This window comes from Limanda limanda, chromosome 17, assembly GCF_963576545.1.
Source record: "Limanda limanda chromosome 17, fLimLim1.1, whole genome shotgun sequence".
Classification (NCBI taxonomy): domain Eukaryota; kingdom Metazoa; phylum Chordata; class Actinopteri; order Pleuronectiformes; family Pleuronectidae; genus Limanda; species Limanda limanda.
The window spans coordinates 6737103-6761257 of NC_083652.1; the positions used below are offsets into that span (position 1 = coordinate 6737103).

At 43.3% G+C, this 24155-nt stretch overlaps 1 protein-coding gene across 1 annotated transcript; it reads right to left on the minus strand.

Moving 5' to 3' along the window:
• Nucleotides 1-23796, minus strand: syt3 (synaptotagmin III). The gene is made up of 10 exons (XM_061090410.1): nt 23649-23796; nt 17196-17591; nt 15499-15607; nt 14640-14816; nt 8613-8739; nt 5250-5468; nt 3973-4093; nt 1809-1980; nt 967-1096; nt 1-90 (listed from the first exon to the last, which is right to left on the minus strand). Exons 1-10 carry the CDS (start codon nt 23794-23796, stop codon nt 1-3), a joined length of 1689 nt encoding a protein of 562 aa, XP_060946393.1.
• Between the last annotated feature and the right edge of the window lie 359 nt (nt 23797-24155).

Here is a 24155-nt window from a genome sequence, read left to right on the forward strand (position 1 = left end):
TTAATCAGAGTGAGGACTGTCCACGACGATGTGAGGCTTGGGCGAGGACTCTGTGGTGCTCTTCGACACAAATGTACCAATCGCTTTTTCCTGCAGGGAAAGAAGAAATTTCATAAATGTCAATGCCAAACAACAACACTTTTGATTTATTAGGCTGAAATCATTGACAAATTATAAAGGACCAGTGTGTAGGATTAAGTAGGATCTTTCATCACACACGGAATATGATATTCAGTAGATTTTGTGTTATCCTGCTAAAGTCAGAGAGAAATCCATGACTACAATAATGCCCCCCCGGAAAACACAACTTACAAATAAACACAGATGACAACATAACCTCCCCTGCAAAGTAAAGAGTAGGGGAATGACCTGCAGTAAATGGTTAATCTAACCAAGCAGGCTGCTCAAGCTGTATGGGCCTATGTGGTAAAAACCATTCAGCTACTGGGTCGTCCCAATGTCGCCACGTTTCTCCAGTAGCCCATTTTGGAAAAAAACTAACATTGGCTCTACAAAGGGCTTTTCACTTTTTTTAAATTACCTGAAGGCCACCTTAGATATACCTACACACTCGGTGGGATAGGGTGAGAAGAGCGGTATTCACTTTGTTGCATTTGGCAACCTCAACACTAGACATCACTAAATCGTACACACTGGTCCTTTAATATGCAAGTTATAGTGAAACATTTGAAGATTTTGGTAATGCTTATATAAAGTGAACACGTGAATAATTCATCCACCACTGCTAATGTTAATGTTCCAATATTTCAATACTTCAATCACTACAACTCCTGCTATTCTTCAAATTTCACTGCTGCTGCTACTTCTAATGATAATCATATGATGAAATCTGTTTGATTATATGCCCAGTACCAAGCTCCTCATAACATATGTGGTATGAGATCATACTTATGACACATGAGCGATGCACGCACACACACACACACACGATAATATGATGATTACCTCCACAAGCTGATACCACTGCTCTATGGGTTTGCGTGGATTGGCCAGCATGGCCGTCCAGTGCTCTCTTCCTGGGCCTTCCGCTTCGCTGCCTACACGACACATCCCTATAACCTCGTTATGACCAATACTGACACGCAGCAAGGGATGAGGGATGGATGCATGGACAAGAGAGACAGAGAAAGAGAGTGGCCGGAACAGAGAGTATGAGAGGGAAGGGGGAGGAGAGGGAGATGGAGGGAGGATATAAAAAAGCAGAGAGAGAGAGGGAGAGAGCGGAAGACAGGGCTGGTAAGAAACAGGCATCGAGAGTCTCATTTATCAACCTTGAGTATTAGGAAAAGAGTACAGCGGCTGAGGCAGGATATTGAATAGCAGCTCACAAATACACACAGCGCTGTGTAAAAGCTTGATGTCAGCAGGGGGAGCCGGCACGAGCACAAACATAACAAAAGCACACACCTATGGAGATGCCAAATGGAGGGCAGACTATAATAGGGAGGGTTGTGCGTCTATACACAAACACATCAGCCAGCCAAGTGTTGCTGCGAGCGACAGACAAACGCTGGCAGGGTTACGCATCTTCTTCTTACGCCATTAGCATAAGCCATGCGTATTCATGAGGTGCCCGTCTTTGTAAAACAGGGAAGATCCACCAGGAGGCTGACTCATGAGGGGGGGCCCTTCGCGAGTGTTCAACACGGCCGCAACACCACCAACATTTGACGAGCGTGATGCAATTGCAAACATCACGCCGCATGTGCAAACACACATTCAATAAACAGCCCACTCCAACAGTAATGATCGGTCCCCAGAGCATGCAACAATATGATCACACTCACCAGTCGTAGTCCATCACCGCGATGATGATGGAAACACTTTCTATATTTTCATTGGGAATGTCAAACACCAGCGCCTCGTTGTACGTGGGGTTCAGCGTGTTCTTCTTAATGGAGGTCTTCCGCTTTTTTAGCCTTCGCCCGTCGCAGACCAGAGAGGCCTTCACGTACGGGTCTGAGGGAGAATCATAGAGAGACAGAAAGAGAGAGAGAGAGAGAGAGAGAGAGAGAGAGAGAGAGAGAGAGAGAGAGAGAGTAAGGGGGAGAAAGGATGGAGAAGAGGATGAAGAGGATGGAAGAGAAAAGGGAGTGGTGTTCAAAAGAGTATGGAACAGGGGATATAGGATATGAAACGATGAGGAAGAAAGAGAAGAAAAAAAGAGAGGGAGACACAGCATAAGATAAGGTGGTGGTGGTGGGGGGGGCTCATGCAAACACTGTTCACGATCATGCTCACAGGTTTCTGTGACTGGAACATAAAAGGCATGAAAATCAAGTCACCTTAGCAAAGCTGGATTAAGAGCACAAAGAGAGAAAAGCAGCGCAGGTTGAATCACTTTAGTTATCCATTCAACATATGCAGCTCAGTGACAACACACACACACACACACACACACACACACACACACACACACACAGACACACACACACAATAGACTCAATTTTCAATGCTGCATTTTTCAGCAGCGGCAATTATCCTGGGATGACTGTGGCGATAATAGTGTGTGGTCATTATCATTTGAGATCTAATTTCATCTGAGAATTCATTGCCGCTGCAATCATCAAGTCTTTAAGTGAGAGGTAACTAAAGACCAAAACCTGTATATAATAACATTGTTAATTCAATATTAGCATTAGCAGTCGTGTTTGTCTCAGGGGTAAAGCTATCGATGTTTCTCCCTCTATTTCTGCAGAGGTGCAGTAATTGCTGCTCCACCTACTCCACCTAATATGGGAGCACATTTTTACTGGATGTCATTTTTACAACAAATGAAGTTTATAGCTTTGGGTAATATATTCATAATGTATAAACTCTACCTCTATTTCTTGAAGGAAAAATCTACCCCAAGATTCTCTTACGAAATGATCAATCTTCTGATGCTCAGTTCATTCCAGGATTTATTTAGCAAAGATTTAAAGTAATTTACATTTTTTTTCGCCTTTCTGTTTAGCATGCTTCGTCTTCTTCTACTTCAGTTGGTGATTTATTAGGTTTTGAAGAATCGCTCTCAGTTTTCGTTTTGTCTGTAAACTTGATTTCACTCGTAGAAGGAGGAAACAGTTATGATAATGAGAATACATATCAATGAGTCTTCCAACAAAAGAGAGGATGTATTCCTGAAGCTAAAAGCAACTTGTTGGGTTTCTTGTATCTGCTTTGCATTCAGGTTTATTACCTCCGCCTGGGAAGCTATGTTTTCATCTGCGTTTGTTTGTTTGTTAGACGGATTATGCAGAAGCAAATGATTTCCATGAAATTGTGGGGAGGGGTGGGGCACGACATTTTGGTGCAGATGCGGATCAGTGGACAAATTCAAGAACATTTTGTTTTACTTTATTTTAATCAGACCCAGTGAATTTAAAGGGAATGAGGGAAAATCCACTCATTATCTACTCACTGATGAGTAGATAATGAGTGACTGAGGAGTGGGTGAAGTATTTGAGTCCACAAAAGACTTTTGTACAGATTCTTTAAACATAAAAAAATTAAACATAAGATGTCTCCATACTGCTCCATAGTCAAATTTGAAGTGGACTCAAACCCTTCACCCACCCTTCCATCAGCCTGAGTAGATAATGAGTGAATTTTCATCTTTGGGTGAACTATCCCTTTTTAATTTGGTTTCATTCAGGGAAAGGGCCTTGGCGGAGGTGTTTGCTCTAATTGAGACTGCACACTGTGGGGAATAAAAGGTTATGTATATGTATTTGTTGTTGAAAGGTGAATTTTGAATCTTTTTTATTTCTTTATTCCGGGGAACTGGCACCATAATAACAAATGTTTAAAAATATATCTGCAGAGCTACGTGCCAGATGTTCTAAATCAGAATATGATTATAGCAGTGAAGCTTTTTTCTGTCATATTTGACCCTCAAGTGACTTTCTGGTCATGACTTGCTGAATGTCTGGCAGCAGCAGGATGTGTACGAGCGTGTTAATCCGTTACCTGAGAAGCCGGTCAGGTCCATGGCTTTGAGGTTGGTGGCCTTGATGATTGTAGCAGTGAGCCTGCCCGCAGTGGGGAGGTAACACAGCGAGAAATTAAGCTCCCCGAGATCAGCCTTCTCCTGTGGGTCACCAAGCACACACACACACACACACAGACACACACACACACGCACGCACACACACACACACACACACACACACACACACACACACACACACACACACACAGACACACACACACACACACAGACACACACACACACACGCACACACACACACACACACACACACACACACACACACACACACACACACACACACACACACACAGTTAGGGATCAGAAATGGAGCAGAGACACTGCGATCACACACACACTTAGTATCAGAAACAAATGCTAAAAAACGCTAACGGGCAGAGATCCCTTGGTTTTCAATGATTGTGTGTTGCTTGAAAAGAGCTGCTGTGCGTCTGTGACTGACGCTGAGTGACAGCAGGCGTCCTCATGTGGACAGGCAGAGTGTATATAAAGGGGGGTGTTTCTTTGGGGGGCTGCCGTCACTGTAAATGAATCATATGCCAATCTGTCAATGGCCCCGAGTGGAGGAAAGTGCTAAGTAGAGGTGACGATACTCCAGGCTTTTTATATCCCTCCCTCAACTCCCATCTACTGATCCCCCCCCCCCCCCCCCCCCCCCCCGCCTGTGGTCTCAGTGCCACCACGGTAATGACACCGGTGATATTCGGGTCACACTGCGGCGTGATGACTCCTCGGAGGCTCTGAGCCTCACTGATCAATATGTCCCAACACGTAAATACACAGAGTTAGGGATCAGTGTTTTAAACTTATTTAATAAATGAAACGCCATTGCCAAACATTTTAAGACTTTCCTCTATCTAATTTGCTAATAGCCTTCTATGAATATTTCATATAAATCTGCTTGGACACCGCTTGATATAAAGTTTGAACGTGGCCAGCAGTGCCTTTCCAGTAATCTGTCGGAGCTGGTTTTTTTCACCTAAGCAGGCTGAATTAATCCATAGGCCACTGCAGGCAATTTCCAGTCTGCACAAATCATATACATCCTTTTTGCACATCCAACATCTGAACACAACAAACAGTAATGCCTATATTCCATAACATCCCAAGAAAATCATTTAAAGTTTTGCCGTTTTAAAAGTGAGGACAGTTAAATCTTGTGGTTGAACTTCAACAATCTGAGCATTCATTCATTTTGTTGATCTAGTCAAATCTAAAGCAGGAATCTCCTCCTTACCGCGGTGCCCTCCACGATGTCCCTCCACACGGGTTTGTCCCCGCTGCCCTCGCTGAAGTCCAGCAGGTTGTCCACCACCACCTGGCCGATCAGGTCGTGTCTGGAGAAGCGGTCGAAGTCGTACACAGAGAAATGCAGCTTCCTGGAATGTAGCTCACTCAGCGGCACGCCGAACTGAAATGTCTCGTTGAACACTGGGTTTAAGGTCTTTCTGTGAACCTGAGAGGAGACACACACAGTGAGAATTTATAATAACACCTGACAAACCAGGGTAATGCTTTGTGGGTATGGGGGAATTAGGAAAGGGAATCATGGTGCAACAACCAGCAATATTATTTGACATAACATAATTTCACTTCACAGCTCACCCACTACATACTACAACAGTTTCAGCTCTTTCTTTTGACTCTGAAGTTCTGTCAATAAACAGTAATGTCTATTACCTAAGCTGAAATTGCTCATACATATGTTTCAAAAAGTGTTAAAACAAAAAGAAAATAAATATTTTATTTGTTAAATTAATCAATATATGTTATCCACTTAACTTTATCTTTAGCATGTGTGGACCCTTGTTTATGATCAGGTAATATGAAAGAACATTAAAGCTGGCTCAGGGTACTTTATTTTATCATCATTTTACACATTACCAGTTCATAGCTACAGCTACAAAGATAAACCCTTCCTTGCAGAATTTGTTCACCTGCAATAAAAATAATGTCTGCTATATTAATGATAATAAGTTCTCTATATTAAAACACTTTATGTTTTTTGTAAATATTCCATTATTTTAATATAAACTAACTTCATTGCAATTTTATAATCACCAAATTGTTAATGCACTTTGTAATTAATATATCCTCATTAAAACAAAATAAAAAAGAATGAAATAAAATTTAATAATCTCACTTTTTCAATCATTAGTACTTTTTTTCCCGCCAACTTGTTCTACGTTTATTATTTTTCCTTAATTGCAGCAGTCGTTCATATCATTCATTGCTTTGGATACACCAGTATCTAAACTGTACACCAGTATCGTATTCCCTTCTACTTAAATATGATGTTAATATTTTTCTTTATACAATTACAAATTAGTTACCACTCTTATTTTATGGCTGAGCACCTATTTGTTTTTTTCATGAAACTGTTGTTTTTAGATTCAGGACTTCTGCATTGACAAATGTGAGCGATGCTGTTTTGAAGACACAATCCATGATCCTCAAAGACGTTGATATTTTGCTGTTGTGAGAAAAAAAACCCTAATCTGCTGAGCAGTTAAGTCGATTTCTCGTCTCCATTTCTTCAACATAACAAACAGGATGCTTTTATAGAAGTAGAATGGAGGAGTCGCAGAGGATCCTGGATGTGTCTTCACAGACACAGTAACGGCTGTCAAACGAGCTGCTGGAGTTTCAGTCTGTGGCTATCAATGCAACGGTCTCATTTGAGAAAACACCACTTTACCTGAGAAGAACAGAATAGGTCAAAATGCTTTCCTCTCTGCTGTTATGTTTCTCTTTCTGAATCTGTATCGCTGCAAGTGATGTTTTGATTTGTTCCTGTTTCCTGCCCCTGTAAACCACCCAGCTCTTTTTCAGCTCCATCCAGAACAAATAGGAAACATAGAAAGGCATCACTTCCTCACATATCACAAAGCCTTAACACAGACTCCATGGGAAAATAAAAACTTTGATTAACTGCCCCCAGGATGATCACATTGTGCTGAAAGCAGCAGCAAATATATTTTCACATGTAAATGTCATGACTGGGTATTTCAAATTGACTGAGCAGCCTTCCTTCAGAAACAAAACACATCAAGATGCAGAACATTTCCAAAGGGTTTGATTAATAGCGCGGCCGTGCCGACTGAAATGTCCTCGGGCAACCTAATTAACCTTCAGTGCACGGGCTGACCTTGTTCCTCAGCCGCAGGGAGAGAAGTAAATTTCACCTTTTCATGAGACGAAATATCAAATCAAACATGCTTGAACGAAATAAAGAAATGAAACCTGAATTTAAAACTCAATATTTTCTTCCTAGACATGTTCAAGGTGAGGCTGTTCTTTCTTCTCAATGTTTCCAATGGGTAACTGTGTTTACTCTACAGGAGTTTATGTCTTATTGAGACTCAGCGGTGCCTTTTTTCTGACTTCTCCGTCTGTCGCCTCCATAACAACTCAAATAAAACGGATCCTTTTAAATCAGAATAAGCCTGATGGAAAGAAAGCTGCTATAATTTCCTACTCATCATATTTAAGCACGTCGCGGACAGCATTTGCAAATTTGTCTTCAATCTCAATCAGTCTCATGGAAAATTTTTGTAGTGTTTGCTGATTAACTGGTGGGATTAAGGTGCCATGAAATCATTTGGTGCGAATGCCGTCATGTAATAAAGCTGGCGATAATTAAAGCGTGACACACTTGATATTCAAAATCCAACTTTTGTTGCTGCATAAGTGGGTCTGTCACTCTGGCTTATTAGCACTTGATGATTACTTGTTAGCTTTGGATTAAACCGCGGCTGACGGAGCCGCGGCGCCTTTAGAAACCAGGAACACAAAGCCCCGACGTCGACTTGTAGGTGATGTCTATGTCGCTTTTGATGGATAAAAGCGTGAATGGAGAAAGCATTCCGTGTTAATGAGGACGTGATTGAAGTCAGACAATCGTCTAAATTCGAAAATAAAAAGAGTGGTTTATGCAAATGAGCGAAGCATTCATGCTTTTCAATGGCTTTTGTGATTTACAGGAGACAGCCGCACAAAGGAGGAAATAAAAACCAAAGGGAGGAATTTCAAACTGGTGCAGCTTCATCATCACTGAAAGACACTTTACAGTCTTCCCTGCTTTACAGTTCAATTCTGACACTTTTGAGCTTCAGGATTTCTCCCTGGCTTATTCCAAGGCTGTAAAAAACACACTATGTTATTTACGGATATACAACAGAGCACTACAACTCATATTTGAGAAGCCACTGAGCTCATAGGCCTTGAGCCTCTGTGCAGAAAATACATTTTGAGAGAGATTTTCTTTCTTTTTTCGAGGGCTAAGGATACATTTCCAGGTACAGAACATCCCAGAAAGTACTCAAATATTGACTCAGCTGTCCTCAAACACCAGAATAACACAGTGGAGCTGAGTATCAGGGCCCTGTAATAGTCTGAAGCACATTATCTTGAATAAATTATACACCAGATTATATTTACGCCAGTGAAACTGTAATGATTCTCCAGGAGGAGGCTGGGTCATCAGTGCCACAGGAAAACAGCAAGTCACAGGTTGACCACGGTTAAAATGTAGAGGTGGGGTTTTATTTTTCTGTTTAGCAGCCAGGATACAGGTGAGTGTTTTGGGAGTGGGAGGCACCTTGGTCTGGAATTTCTTCTTCCTGTCTGGCAGTAGGTAGATCTTGACGTACGGGTCAGAGAAGCCGTTGGCGTCCTTCGCTGGCAGGTCCAGAGCTTTGAGGATCTTCACCACCAACTGCTCCGTGCTGAGACGCAAACACACAAATAGAAGACTCCATTAGACTCTCACATGCTCGTACAAAAATGGCAGGGGGGGGGGATGGGGATGCACAAAATTACAAAAATACACAAATGCAACCCAGACAGGATCAACCCACACTCACAAACACCTGAGCAGGGCTTTACGCTCACATAATAGCGTGGGTGGTGCTGTGTCTCTGAACCAAGAAGTAGCAAAAATAGTTATTGTGTGTTTGTGTGCGTCATTCCTGCAGCTGTATGCTTGCACTATGTAAATGTAAGCATAGATGTACAGACAGTGAGACAGTGTCTGGATGAAACTGAGCTCATTAGTAATCCTTTACATGGTACCTCTTATTCTATCGTCCCTTTCAACCTCATGCAAACAGCTGTTAACGTGTAAGAATGCAGATGAGGAGACTGGTTAATTAGTCGATCAAAAGAAAGTTCATCAGTTAATTATTTTTCAATATTTAATTATCAATGATATCAATATTTGATTATGGTGGGTTAACGTTGAGCCTTGAGGAAGAAGGGGAATCACAAACGGAGGATCCATTAGGGCATTATTGCAACTTGCAGCTCGACTGAAAGTGGAAGACGCAGTTAAAGGACTGAACATCATTAAAGGGGTAAAATTTAAGTGGGTTACCAGTTACCTTTTATTATCAGTGTCATGTACCTTCACAAAGGAGGTTAAATTCCATCTGCATTTGTTTGTCAGTTGACAAACTACCATGAAAGTTGGTGGAAGGATGAAGTGTAAATTATGGCTCAGATTTGGATCAAGTGACCGACCAGAATTATTGTACATTGTAAGATACATTTCTCTTTTTTTTACATTAAAAAAAATAAATAAATGGATCATGATGAAAAAAAAATCAGGCATATTAGGAGGACTGATATCTATGAGTGTGTGAATCTGGTGCAGCTTGATTGAATTTAAAGAACTGTTGGGTCTTGGCTAAGTTATGTTCTCAACTTGTTGCTTATTTACTTATTTTGAACTATCGGTATCTCATATGCATGTTGATGAATATTTCATATACCATTTACAGTTAAACACACCATTTATCCCTTGTGTAGAATGTTCTCCAAGTACTTATACTGTATATGACTGAAGCTAAACTCTAATTGTAAACATACATGTCACGACTGTGCCTATGTCAAATGTAAAATAAGTTCTCAAGGTAACATCCTCAAAACAGCCATTAGCAAAACTCTCTCTTATGCTAAATGGCATGTTTCACTGCCAAGAAATAAGCCAACATTACAACATTATTACGTACATATTTTTGCCACAAGATAGGATATATAGGGGAAAAATGTGAACCTTCACTAACAATAAATAACAGCAGCATTATTGTCCCCTACAGCAACAAACCAAGCAAATACACAAATGCAAATGTAGGCACTGCAGCAGGACTGCATGTCTGTCTGCCTGCACATACACCGGCGAGCGGGCCGACACACACATGTTTACATTCGACCGCTCCATCCAGACTGTATCTCACGCGCCATTTATTATGCTTTTAATTACCAGATGAAGATGAAAAAGGCTCGGAGGCCTTTAATCAGCCCTCATTAGACTGTGTCTCCCTGTGTTAACCAGTGTGTCAGCACTTCATTAGCTGCTGCAGCAGTGCCGCGTGAACGGTGGGGCTGAGGAAGCATCGGCAGGGCAAACAGCATCAGTGACCCCGGCGCTGATAATGTCTTCTGTGCACGAGCACCGACCACAAACAAGACGCTTGTTGACAAAACAAGCGTGGCCAATCGCGGCACGTGTTTACCTCTGCATCACATCCAATTAAGGCAATTAGACAAACATGCCCACTCTGCAATCACATCAAATCAGGGAGGTGATGTACAGAGCAAACTGTAGCAGGAAATTACATTTCCAGCTCAGCCAGAGACATATTTTATTTGAAAAACCCTGACCAATTCAATTATGTGTCTAATGATCATTTAGTCCAGTATAATTTCGTGACGTGTTGGTTGTGGAGACTCAGCCGTCACCAGTGCTCCATGTAAAAATAACACAACACGACGGGAAGCTTGTACACAACAAAAAGAGACACCTCTCTCCTGATCATTGTGAAGTTTCCTACAGCTGTTGGTTGTTTTTTAACAAAGACACGCTTGCAGATTTCCCTGCACTCGCGTGTCTCATTACAGCACAGGGAGTCTGGAACAAAACCCGACGCATTTACACAATCTCTGAGGCGTGCTGCACAGAACATACCTGTGACTGCTGGAGCACAGCGCGTAATTCACGGCCTTATTCCTAGTGGACAATGCCCGGAAGCTAGCTGTTATTCCCATGGTTGAAATGTGTCGGCTTTTAATGGGATTGTCAATAGAAATGCCTTTCCCGGAGGGGCTGAGGAAGATTGACACTGTTGTTGTGACTGCTGCTCCCGATAGCGCGGTATCACACATTAACATACCAATCTTATCCCAGTCCCAGCACTAACACACCTCCACATGTGTCTCTGCACACATAAGCACACACTCGTCTTGCAGCTACATCTCTAACCTTTCTCCTTTATTCCTCAGTCGCTCGCTCTCTCCTACTCCTCTCACTAAAAACGATTCCCCTCCAGTGTAATGACAGGCAACTACAGCACGACATAAATTATCCTGTGACTTTATAAATGGGGAGAGAAAGGACACATGAATGGTTTTCATCATTACCCTCCCTCGCCATACAACCCTCCTGCTAATTCTCCGTGTCTGCATAGCTCCGGCTATAACACAGTCTGCTGTTATTATGTGTTGACAGGGGGTGCTGTTTAAAGTGGCTCCCCATTTATTATTCATGACTGAAACGGCCTCTCGCTCCCTCTCGTTTCTGACCATCAGCACTTTCGCCTGTTGTAATGTTTCTACATGTCGGGGCAGGCAAAAAAAATGGGCGACTGCCGGCTGAGCTGCAGACAGTGAGCTGCACGCTGTTCCCCACGAGCCGCCGCAGCTCACAGTGTGAACACACGTCCTCGCAGTCCTCACAGCATGGCACCCAACCAATTACTTACTTACGTGGACCCAACTTCCAGCAGAGAATGTTCAACGAAGAATTCTCAAAGGAGGCCAATGAAAGGAGCTACAGCAAACTGTGCCACACAGTACATTAAAGACATTACCGCTGCCATGTCACTTACATTTAAAAGAACCATTTTTCCTATACTTAAACATGAATTGATTCATTTAGTTGTATTACCACAAGCACACACGAGACCACATTGGAGCCATGTGTGATACTATCAACATATTAAGATGTGTTTTTCAGAATGATTATGAATCCGATGCTCAGTGCAACAAACTCGATTTTCTTTGTGTCTAGTGAATAATGCAGAAGGAGATTATTTTGGTCAGACCTGTTCACAGCGACAGGGACATTTCTGGAGCATTCAGGCGAGGGGCGGTGTCTAAGCAGAGCATGCAAGAGGAAGGGCATGCTGTATCAAATCTGACGTGTACATTTCCTCGGAAAAAGGGTAGTGGAGGCAACACATTTGTTCAGATGTGGCAAACTTTGCAAAACCTACCCCCAGGAGTGTATTTCACCCGAGTGATGAACCAGTGAAAAACAACCTTCCAACACGGAACAAAAGCCGTTTTCAGACATGAGCTACTTCGACTTTGTCTTTCACATTCGAGGAACGCAGCAGGAGATTGTGCGGGTCAGACATTCAACAGGAAAATATCAGGAACATTGTTGTGGAGCCTTGGTAGAGCAGGCAGGAGGCAGGACATCACACAGGACATGTTTGGTTTACAGCACATCCACCTCAACCTTTTTCCAAATTCTTTGTTGTCATGCTCCACGTGGTTTTCATCCCGATATATTCGTATCGATTGTCTCATTCTACATCTACATCACAAACAACGCACGAGATCCCATTTATGCTACATCTCATGCCACAATTGTGTTCTCTTTTTCCCATTAAGGATGGATGCTCCAATGCTAAGTGCGGAGGATAAACACGCTGAAAGGTATTTTCCCAAGAAGCACCCTGCTCTCTCTCTCTCTCTCTCTCTCTCTCTGTTGTGCGCCATAAAGAGACGCCGCAACACCAGTGTCTGCTAGCAGCCGTCTGACTGAAGAAGTGTGATCAAAGTGGTGCAAAAACAGATGCATCAACATTCACAGCAGACATGCACAGCCATAGTGTAGGCAGTAACACCCAGTGTTGGATTCATCAAACGGTGTTCAGGTCTCGTTTAAAGGTTTAAATTCTCCTCACAGCGCTCTGCTATCACTGTAACCAACACAATACTGACTATCTGTTTGTTGATTTTTTTTTTTTTTTTGGCCTGCTACGACTCCATGGACGGCAGTGTCGGCCAGAAGGCATTGGAGATAGAATATATGTGGCTCTGTGATAAAAAGTCAAAGGTACATTAGAGTGTTCATAAAAAAAAAAACACACAGAGGTAAACATTATCTGCGACTCCCTAGGTGCATCTAATCACTGAGCTCAAAATTCTTCAACATGAGCCGATAAGCCGAGCGACAGCTGGATGTGACTTCTGCTGAGAAAACTGATGCTGCTTAAATCTGTTCATTTTAGAATTTCGGTGTCATTTGTGGGTGAATTCTTCAACTTGGTGCTCCGTTACCTTCTGAACTCTCATAACAGAGTCTCTGAGATTTGCAAATGCTCGGATTCGAGTTTCTGGCTTCTTTGCCGTGACAATGGCAGCAAAGGCTTGTGGGTAGTGTTATAATAAGATCCTAATGTTGTACCAAAATTAATTGAAATCATTCAAACTAGTGGCCTGAACATAAACCCATCGAGTCATTACATTGGTCCCATGTTTCTTTATTAAAAAATGATTAATTGTTAATACTGAAACCAGTGAGTCGTTTCTATGTTTGCATGCTAATGATAGCATTTAGCTCAAAGTACCGCTGCACAGCTCCACACTAGAGCTCGCTAACACGCCTGTAGGCTTCATATATTCCAGACATTTTTTGTTCCTCTCATTCCAAAAAGATGTAATGAAATTGATTGGATCTGCCAAAAGTACCGGATGGCCTCCGTGTTATTCAGTAAAACCAGAACAAACAAGTAACGTAGATCACATCGATTGACGGTGAACACATATTTTTTCACATGTGGCAAAATTAGTAACCCCAGCTCACAAACTGCTGAGAAGAGGATCTTCCAACATGACACTAAAGCAATTTCCAGACAACTACTTTGACTTTGTCTTTTACATATGAAGAACAGAGCAGGAGATAATCTGGATCAGACATGTTCATATATAGGAGAACTTCTGGAACATTCAGGCGATCACCTTATCACCAAAAGCTCTCGAATAACATTGTCTTTCTAAGATGACATCTTCCTTTTGAGTTTATATATGCATCTACATATTTGCACTCTTCTAGTTTTGCACCCGTCGTGTGATGGACACGTCATCAACACGCCTACTTGCCCACATTTTCCACACATTTACCAGGGGGCGTTGGCGGGAAAAATGTCCAGAACAACTGACTCCTGAAAATGTCTGGACATTAGTGCACGTCTTACAGCAGCATTCGTGCTCTGTTTTTAAGTCGCCTACAGTCAGCAAATGTCAAAATAATTTTTCCAATTTATAATTCTGAGGATACCTGGCATGACAACAACATGATGTCTGGTAACTCTCTGGTGGCTTATACATTTCTAAGTCTCAAATATATGAAAGCTTGTTTTGTCAATCTAGCTCCTGGTGGGAAAATGGGAATAAGCATCACACACACAGATGCAGATGCAGAACCCTAGGGTGAACATGGTGGTGCTGTAACAGTTCTAATCTATGCAGGTAAGACTTTAGATCTTAAAATGATTCCTGCCAATGAATTAATATTATTATTATTATTGAGTAGTTGGATGTTCGGGTGTAAACCTACTTAAAGGCGTAGCGCAGGAGGAAGCTGATCTTGCCACAGTTGTCGCCCTGTTTGCCTTCGCCCTGGTCGCCCTTGGGTCTGTAGAGCTCCGGCTTGATTTGCCCAATACTGGTGACCTGCTCCTTCTCCTCACCGTGGAAATCCGGACTGGAGAGCTGGTGAGTCATGGGCTTGGGCCTAAACAGACACAGAAGAGCTCAGAGGGTGAATATTAAATGGAGAGCACAGTACAAACACACACACACACACACACACACACCCACAAACACACACATACACGTACTCTGTTATAAAGCAGCTTAATCAGAGATCCTCTAGTGGCTAAAATCATCTAAATGAGTTTACCCACTGTTTACACTGCATTTACAAAAGAGTTGACACACCATTTCTACATGCACTGAACTTTTAGTTAGTTGTATGATGTTGGTTCTGAGTTAAAACCACAAATTACACAGAACTACACAGCAGAATGTGCTGCATGGACCTCGTTGAATTATCTGAAGATCGGAAAATATCAAAAAATATAAATAATATGCTGTTCTAGATGAGACCAATTTGGACAAGCTCAAAACAAAAGTGATTTTTTTTGCTTTTACGGACCCTTAAAAAGAAGCCTTCATTAGAGGGAAGCAAGATTAAAGCCAGCATCTTCTAAGAGCAATACCATTACAAAACAACTATCAGGTCATTTTTCCTTCATGTTGTTTTTAATCAAGCCTTTTCCCATGGATTTCCCCTTTATTGATCATGAGCCTGAGATTAAAGCCCAACCCTGGTTTTGTTCACTGTTACATCTCAGACTTTAAAAACAACACACAACTAGAAACTGCTGGATTTGATTAAAAACACATACACTGACCGTGGGGTGACCGGCTGCTGGGAATGAGCGTTGGGCAGGTCTTTTGGTGGGTGGGCTCCACCCTCTGGGTTGGGCACATCCGGAGACGTGGTACTCAGCTTCAGAGTTCCTACCACAGGGGAAAAAAACAGATAAAATCCTTCTTTTGTGAGCGCTGCTGTGGAGTCGCTTGTTACAGCGACTCTAACAGAAAAAGCAATGTGTCTTTTCGTAACCCGGGGACGGCATCATTGATCTCATTGATTTTATTACACTGATTTAACAGACACTGATTTAACAGCGCAGAGGAGGAGAGAAATGATCAGACGTATTTACAGCAGCAGAACGTGAGCCAGCGTGAGTGCAGTACAACCTGAAGACATGAAAAGAGCGAACATCCAGCTTCAAGACAGACAGCCAGCAAATATTTGACTGTGAGCGATGATAAACAACCTGCACTGGTGTTGACAGCCAGCACAAATACAACAACAGAATCAACTCAGAGCTGCTGCCTGGGCCCATCTGTTTAAAACATCATTTTACTGTGACATTCGCTTTTGCTGTAATTGTTTGGGTTGATGTTGGACTTTTGTAGCCGATTCCAAACACACCAACATGTACCTGCTTATTAACTCATTTAATTGCTTGGTCTATTGTGGATTTGGTCTATACAACATAAATAACCGAACACTGATAGTGAATGCAAGTGAAACTTTGTCTAGAGTCCAAGGTAATATAATCATATATCTCGTTTTCTCCAAACAACGGCTCAGAAACAGACAATATTAAATTTACAATCATGTAACACAAGGGAAAGCCGCCAGTTCTCCCACTTGAGATGTGGTCAAACTGTTGAATGAGTGACGTGAAGCGGCTTGATGCCCACCAGCTGATTCAGCAATAAATCTGAGTATGTAGTCCTCATGTTTGACGATTAAATCAAATGACTTTGTGTAATGTGGAGGGGTCGTTTGCAGTAACAAATCCACACAGAATTATGGGCCAATGCTGCAGCTTTGGCGAGCTCATTGTTCGGGCACATTTAGTCTTCGGTTCAGTTTCACTGCTCACATCAGCCTCGTTTCCAGCAGCGGCAGCAGGCAGCAGTGTTCTGCAAACAAGCTCTGAAAAAACTAAACGGTGAAGAAAGGTAAACGTTTAGTAGCTAAAGAGCCATATTTTCTCTGGAGTTTACAGAGACCGAATGCACAGCTGAAAGGAAAGTGAAAGGTGGGGCCATAATCACCAGGTGTCCACACGTCTTCTGGCTGCAAACACATTATCCAACAACCTTGTGAGGTGATTAGATATCGGTCTGTTAGTCTGTTAGCTGCACCTTACGGCCAAACATTCATTATGCAGCTATGAGGAATAAACAAATCCATCCTTCAATAGAAATGTGGGCAATATTTGTTGTAGCTGAAACTTTTTACTTCTGCATAACTAAGGGTCTGTAATGAGAAACTAGGCCAGTTAGATGCAAAAGTGATAGTACTGGTGTACTGAAAGAAAGTATATGTACTGGAAGAAAACCCATTTATATGAACAATAATGGTCAGTATGCATCACAGTGGTGCAACACAGATACATTACTTTTACTGTATGTGGATAAATGTGCTGAACTCACTGCTGTGAGCTTATTAAGAGAAGAAGTTATCTGCCACATCTTCACGGTCAGACTGGTACTGATAGTGTCTAATGTCAGCTACCTTTCTCACCAGCGTTGTTGGGGTAGGAGTCCATGTCCAGGTAGGAATGCTCCTGGGTCTCTTGTGGCCCACCAGCAACACATCCAACTTCCCCCCTCTCCAGCCCCACCAGGTCAGAGAAGTGGGGGTGGTGCTGGCCCTGCTGGCCCAGTGAGGGGTAGAGCGAGGACGAGGAGTGGCCCTCCTTCCTCTGCAGCAGAGGCGGCAGGAGCGACGACCCCCCCGTGCCGCCGAGGCTTCCGACGCCGGCGCTTCCGGGCAGCAGCCCCGACGTCAGGCTCAGGCCTCCGCCCTCCTTGTCCCGCCATGGCAGCCAGCAGAGCTTCCAAGAGACGAAGAGGGAGACGGAGAGGAGGACGATGCCGCAGAATGTCACGATGACCGACAGCAGACTGACAGAGATTTCTGCAGAGGGCCAGGGAAGAAGGTAGAAGAGAGGAAATACAGAATCAAATGTTTATTTTCACTCAGAAGGAAGAACCATCTCAGCAACAGATAAGCAACCAACCGCGACGAGACGGCAAGTGAATAAGCAGCGAGCGTTTCAGTTAAAGCCTTCAACGCACACAAATGAGTCTTGCGTGAGTGTCTGATCCCCTAATGGCTGCGTTGTTTTTGTTTCACATATTTATTTAACGCTCATCTAATCAAATCATATCTAACAAACAAAACACAGTTTCTAACCAATCAAATGTACATTAATGTGAAAGGGGAGGCAGAGGCAGCTGCTGTAGTTGTGGATTTTATTTCCTGTGTACTGTCTTTAGCATTAATAGCTAGCATGGCACGTAAGCATGAAAGCTGGCTCTGGTTTGTCCCAAGCATTAGACTGGGATTCAGTGTAAAAACCACAAATGTGAAACTCCTGATCAGAGTTAAGAAAAAAATCAGAAAATCACCCTTGTCAGTAAGTTGCATCATCTCAGAAACATGAATGCGGGTTTAAAATTTCTTGGCAATCCATCCAGCTGAAGCAACACAACCAATACTGCTGTGCTGCCAGTGACTATGTGTCCTGTATTTACACATTTAAACATTATGCAGATCATGGGCCTGACAAATCAACTGTAGACCATGCAGCCGCATCCCCAACACCACTGGATGTCAAAATTACACATTATGGAGCAGGAGAGGGAGCCTGCAGTGGGTATAAAATCATATATTGCAACCATCCCCAGGAGCTCATATCCCACGTTTAAATCCTGAGCTTAAAATGGGGGCAAACGTCGGTGGAGTGGATATTATTAGGGGAGGAGAGGAGGTGAGGCGGGTGAGTCGGATTGGGGGATTTTGCAAATAATTAAAAGAAAAAAAGAAAATACTAACACCCCGCGGGGATGCCTCCTTTCAATGTCGGCCTGTTTTTCCTCATGGTTGTGAGCGTTTTAATCTGTAACGGCTCAAGGATTGTGGTTGAGGGGTGGGGTGGGGCGGTGGGGGGGTGGATGTGAGGGTGGGGATGTGGGTGTTTGTGAGGGTGGAGTATGACTCATTGAAATGGTAAAAAAAAAAGAAAGTAGGCTACTAAAAAGAAAAAAAGCGCCGTTTCAGCACCAGACTGCTGGACAGCTCCAGCAGCAGCCTCCACCAGAGAGGGAATGAAAGAGAGAGTCCACGTCAGCTCCAGAGCTCGGGAACTTTTTGTAATTTCAGCCTGTGGTTTGGAAGGACACGACTGCATGTGTCTGAGCTAGGGTTGCAAAGGGAAAGTTTCCGGTAAATTTCCGGAAACTTTCCAAGTTTAGCTCGGGAATTTGGGGAATTTTGAAAAAATAAATAAATACGCAAATTAAACGCTGAGCAATAAAAACATCATTCAAAACTCAATTTTAAAGCTGTATTGAATGCAGCATTCTTCCATCACATGCACAGATAATTCCCAGCATCCTTCACTCTACAGCAGGGCTATTGAGGCCTGCTGTAGTGTGCAGGACTTGTCAGGTAAGTTTAGATGATATTACTGGGGAAAATATATTAGCATGCTGATTGAGGATTGTTCATCTGTTCATCCAGACTATTTCCATCCATTTATCCATCAATTGTAAAATATGTTTACAGATGTTTCCAATTGTTTGGCTAACTATTTATATCTCTGGCATTGCATTAGTAACTTTTTTCTCATCTTATTCTACAGAACAATGCCACGTGCACTATCTCATGTATGGAGACATTTTACCCCATCCAATGTAGAAGGAAAGGCTGTGTACATTTGCAAATACTGTGCAAAGACCTATGTTAAGAATGACAACGATGCAGAAGCATATAGCATATAGTGCCCAAAGTTTCCTCAGGGCTCAAATCAGCCTATAACAAAACAAAATGTTTATATTTATGTCTGTATATGACAAGGTAAATACAGTTAGTATAAATTATCCACAACATTTCCAGTTTATTCCTGTTAATTCCCGTATATTCCCGTTAATTCCCGTTAATTCCCATGGAAAGTTTCCAACTTTGCATATTCCCGGAATTTTGCAACCCTAGTCTGAGCGTATGATATGTATATGAATGATGAATTCATAAATTGGTAAATACCCAAAACGCCTATAAATAAATCGACAAAACATACATCGAAAAATTATAAATATACTAAAGCCTTTTTCTTTATGAGCATGTTACTAGGGTAAAAAAGTTATCAATCATAGACCCCAACGAACTGTAGACACATAGCTCTGAACATGAATATTCTATGTAAGTAGACCAGGAAGAGAAGATACAGATGCAGCGTCTAATGGGGATTTTTCCCTGTCGCCATCCAGACCAGGGGCCGACTAATTAACAATTCCTCCAGTCTGTGGGCAGGACAATCATTGCTGTAGTGTACTTAACATCTGAGGATAATGTTTCCCGACCCCTCCCTCCCACCACCACAACACGCTTTGACAGTGTCACACAAATGGCTCCTTTTTTCCTGAACCCATTTTTTTTTCTTCAGTTTACTCAAATTCAGAGCGAATGACAACGACATTGTTAAATCACACACAAAGAGAACGAAGTTTTATCTGTAACGGAATGAAAACACAACAGCAGCAGTCAACCCTCGGGCCCTTGGGTATGTCCTCTGGAATTTTGTTCGCTTCCGTCTTTTCACGTCCCTCCCTCTCTGTTTCCTCTCTCACACTCTCCTCTATATAATCCCCTCCAACACCCCTCATTCCTCGCTGTCATTTCTTTTTCCATGCTCTCTGCACGCTCCGACTTTCCTCCTCTCCCGGCGACTGCCTCTTTTGTTTGTCACCCTTACCTTCTCCACCACCTCCTCCGCTGCAGCCTCCCTCTCTTCGCTCTGTCTGGTTTGAATTATTCATCAGTCTGTGTATGTCATTAATCAGCACTTGTTCAAAAGATATGATTGGGGGAAGGGGGGGAAGGGGGGGGGGGATGGGCGATGGGGGACATCGATCTGTCACGGTGGAGAACAAGAAGGGGTGGGGAAGTGAGCGACAAGAGACGGAAAAGGAGAGAACAGGGGGAAGCGAGAGCGAAGGCAAGACAGTACGTGACGCTGGAGATCCGGAGACAGGAGGATGGAGAAGTGATGGAGCGCCAGGAAAGGAAAAGCAGGCAAGGGAAGGTAGAGGACTAGGTAGAAAAACAATCAGGGAAGAAAGGACAGTAGTGATGAATCGGAATGGAGGAAAAGGAAATTAGATCCGAAGCAGAGAATGGCCTGCAGGGCTGGGATAGACGGAAAAAGAGGGGTGAAAATGGATTGGTGAACATGTTGGAACGGACATATAAGCTGACTGGGTTTATTCCCCTTTTCTTGTTTCCTCAGAGGTGGAGGAAGAAGGGGGGGAAGACTGATAAAGTCGATCCAACTACCACAGCATGTGCGAAAGACTTGACAGTGATATAGAGCAAAACATAAAGAGGGGAGGGGTTTAAGGATAAGAAAGGTTAATGTATCGATCTGGAGGGGGTAAAACCCAGCGAGGAGGCAGAGGAGGAGGTGGAGCGCGGCTGGCAGATCAGGGTTCGCTGATAAGACTCGGCTGTGATCAAACGGGCACAGGGACTGTCGGAGGCCAGAGCACTCTCCTCCATTTCTCTCTCTTTAGGGCAGTCACGGTGCCTTCCCAAGCACTGATCCTGCCAAAGATCCGTTGCTAATCCACAAAGCATAAAGAGCGAGTCAGCGGGAGGGAAGGTGGGTGGGACGGAGGCCTCTGAAGAGCCACCGAGACTCCCTGTCAATCAGCGACTGATGCAAGTCCACCGGGAGTTTTACATTGCTCCACATCAAACACTTCTCTGCTGCTTACACAAGCCATTTCGTTGACAGCTTTCGGCGGTCGCAGTCCTCGGAGGGACTCAGAGACTTCCGTCAGCAAACACCGAAAAAGAAAAAAAAAAAAATCACAGCTGGCAAGCGGGGGGGGGGGGGGGGGGCAACGCCTCGAACCACGGTGTGCCATTTCTTCACAGAGCCATCCAAATCTCCTGAGGCGACACGCAGCCAATCCAGGCTAATCTACACTGAGCCACAGATATCCACGCTAATCTGCATAACAGTGCATTGCATTTCCAAATGCCTCAATGAGAAACCACACAATGCACCCTGCACACGGTACACTTCACAATGCAGCAACATCCATCTGCTCAGTTTGGTAAAAAAAAATATATATACATACATATATATATATATATATATATATATATATCCATATATATAAATGTGTGCGTAACCTAACTCTATGATAACAATCTCCGGGTTCTACTGAGACTCTTTTGAGGCTCGTAAAAGAAATGAGATGGACTTGTACCGTTGCCATTTCAATCTAACAGATGAATATTTCATAGTTTGTTGTTCTGAGTGCAAAGTTTTGTAACTTCCTTTTAACATAAGCACTCCTTAGCATTTGCCTTTTCAAACCGGAAAGTCTAGCGTACACTCATGTTGCTGGCAACCCTGAAAATGATCTGTTCACGTTATATGTGTGGGTTTTCTGAATGTTATTGTTTCCACCACAAAATCACATTAATTCAAATCAGGGTGGAAAACTGGAAATCTTCACTGAAGCCCAGAAAACAGTTCTGAGTGATCAGTTACAGCGAAACACAAAATCTTTTGGTATCAACGATTCGCCCCCTGCAGGCTTGAAGGGTGTCTGTTAAACTCATGGTTTTGTTTCTAGCAGAGCAGCTCATTCTGATGCTTGACAAGCTCCTCTGGAGGTTTTCACACCTCTTCCATTGTTGAAGCTTACATTCCACCTGACACGAATCCAGCTGACCACAGCCTCTGTTCTGAGTGACGGAGGAATCTACTTGCTGTTATAAGCCACCTTTCAAGTCTGCAGGAGATGACCCTTTACTCCTACAGTGGGGTACTGCTGTAGGCAGGATGAGACCGGCTCGACAAACTGTGGAGTCCTTTCAAAACAAACGCGATAAAAGCCCCTTTTCCATTTGTGATACATGAGCATACAGGCAATTGCCTGGGGCCCCGAGCTAAGAGGGGGCCCCAGGAATGGCTGATATTCTGTGATAATCTGATAAACCTACAGCAATGACAAGTTTGTGAGAACCTGAAAGGTGGGGTTAGCAGCTTTATTCTAATACTTTATTTATCAAAGTCTGCTCATATCTCCTCACTAGCTACATGCTGTGCGTACGCTGGAATAACAATCTGGTTTAGATTCACAGCCCCGGCTCTGTTTTTGCGAAAACAAAGAAAGCTGGACTATACCCGAGCAGCATGACACCTGTTCCAGCCAATTAGCAACAAGGATGTTTGTGCTAGTACACAGGAATGTTATCATTCCTACTGTTGGGGGATGGGAGGACGACTTGAAAAAGTGGCTTCAGCTTACGTAACACTGCTTTCTCACAAGTACACACAGTCATTTCCGCAGTTTTTCGTCCGAATGCTAAGTACAAGCACCACAGACTGCAGCTCAACCACGAGACGAAATAACAAATGGATGAAGATCTCCATGAACATCTGCAAGCTGTATCAACTACATCGATCAACAGTGCAGATACCATCATGAGTTAAGATGAATGAAGAGGTTCCTGTCTCTGGTTGACAGGCGGTAACATTCATTCTCATTTGTTTGAATTTGGTTCAGTATTCTGTTGTCCCATCTGCTAAGGTTTGTGGTGGCTTATTCCAACTATTTGAGATCTGTGATTTGCTTGGCGATGCATGTTAATACCCTGTATGTGGGGGGCTGACCAGGCAGTGAAAAGAGGGGTGTATTTGTTTTCAGTTCAAATATCAACAGTCGTCCTCCTGAAGCATTTACCCCAGCTTTGAATTCTATCTTTCAGCCATATACAGGACACAACACCATGGTCAGATATCCCCTAACGAGGCCCCATGACACTAACTTTGTAGCTTTGTTATTTTGAAAGTTTGGTTGAAGACTAAAATGTCTGGTGCAGGTTTATACTTTAAGTTTAGTGTTATGTTCTGTATGTGTGTGTACTTTCACACTCCGGGTGGCGGTGAGTTACCTGTGTCCAGTCTGTTGCGACCTCTCAGCAGGTAGGTGAACTCCTGGCAGCGTTCGCTTTGGCTGTAGCCCCTTGGGGAGTTGAAGCACAGCTCTTCCACCAACACCAGCGCCTTCTTACACAGGTCTTCATCCCAGTCCCCCGACATCCTCCAATCCGCATCGCACTCTCACCAGCAGTCAGCCAATGACAGCGCAGCCCTCGCCGCCCTCACCTATCGGACGGCGCTCGGGTAAGTGGAGTATTGGCCCGGTCCACCTTTTACAATGTGTGAACTGAGGAGGAAGCTGAGTGAGGGAGGCAGCGACGGAGGAAGAACACAAGCAGCTCTGCAGGGTGTCTTGGTCCAGATCACAGAGACCAGACTGAAGTGTCCATGAATGACTGAGCGACACCCACCGCCCACACTGAAAAAGATAAAGGGAGAGAAACTGGCAGCGTGAGTGTAAGAACATAAAAGTGTACAAATCAACTTTTTGGCAGATTGGTCACCTTAACCATTAAAGT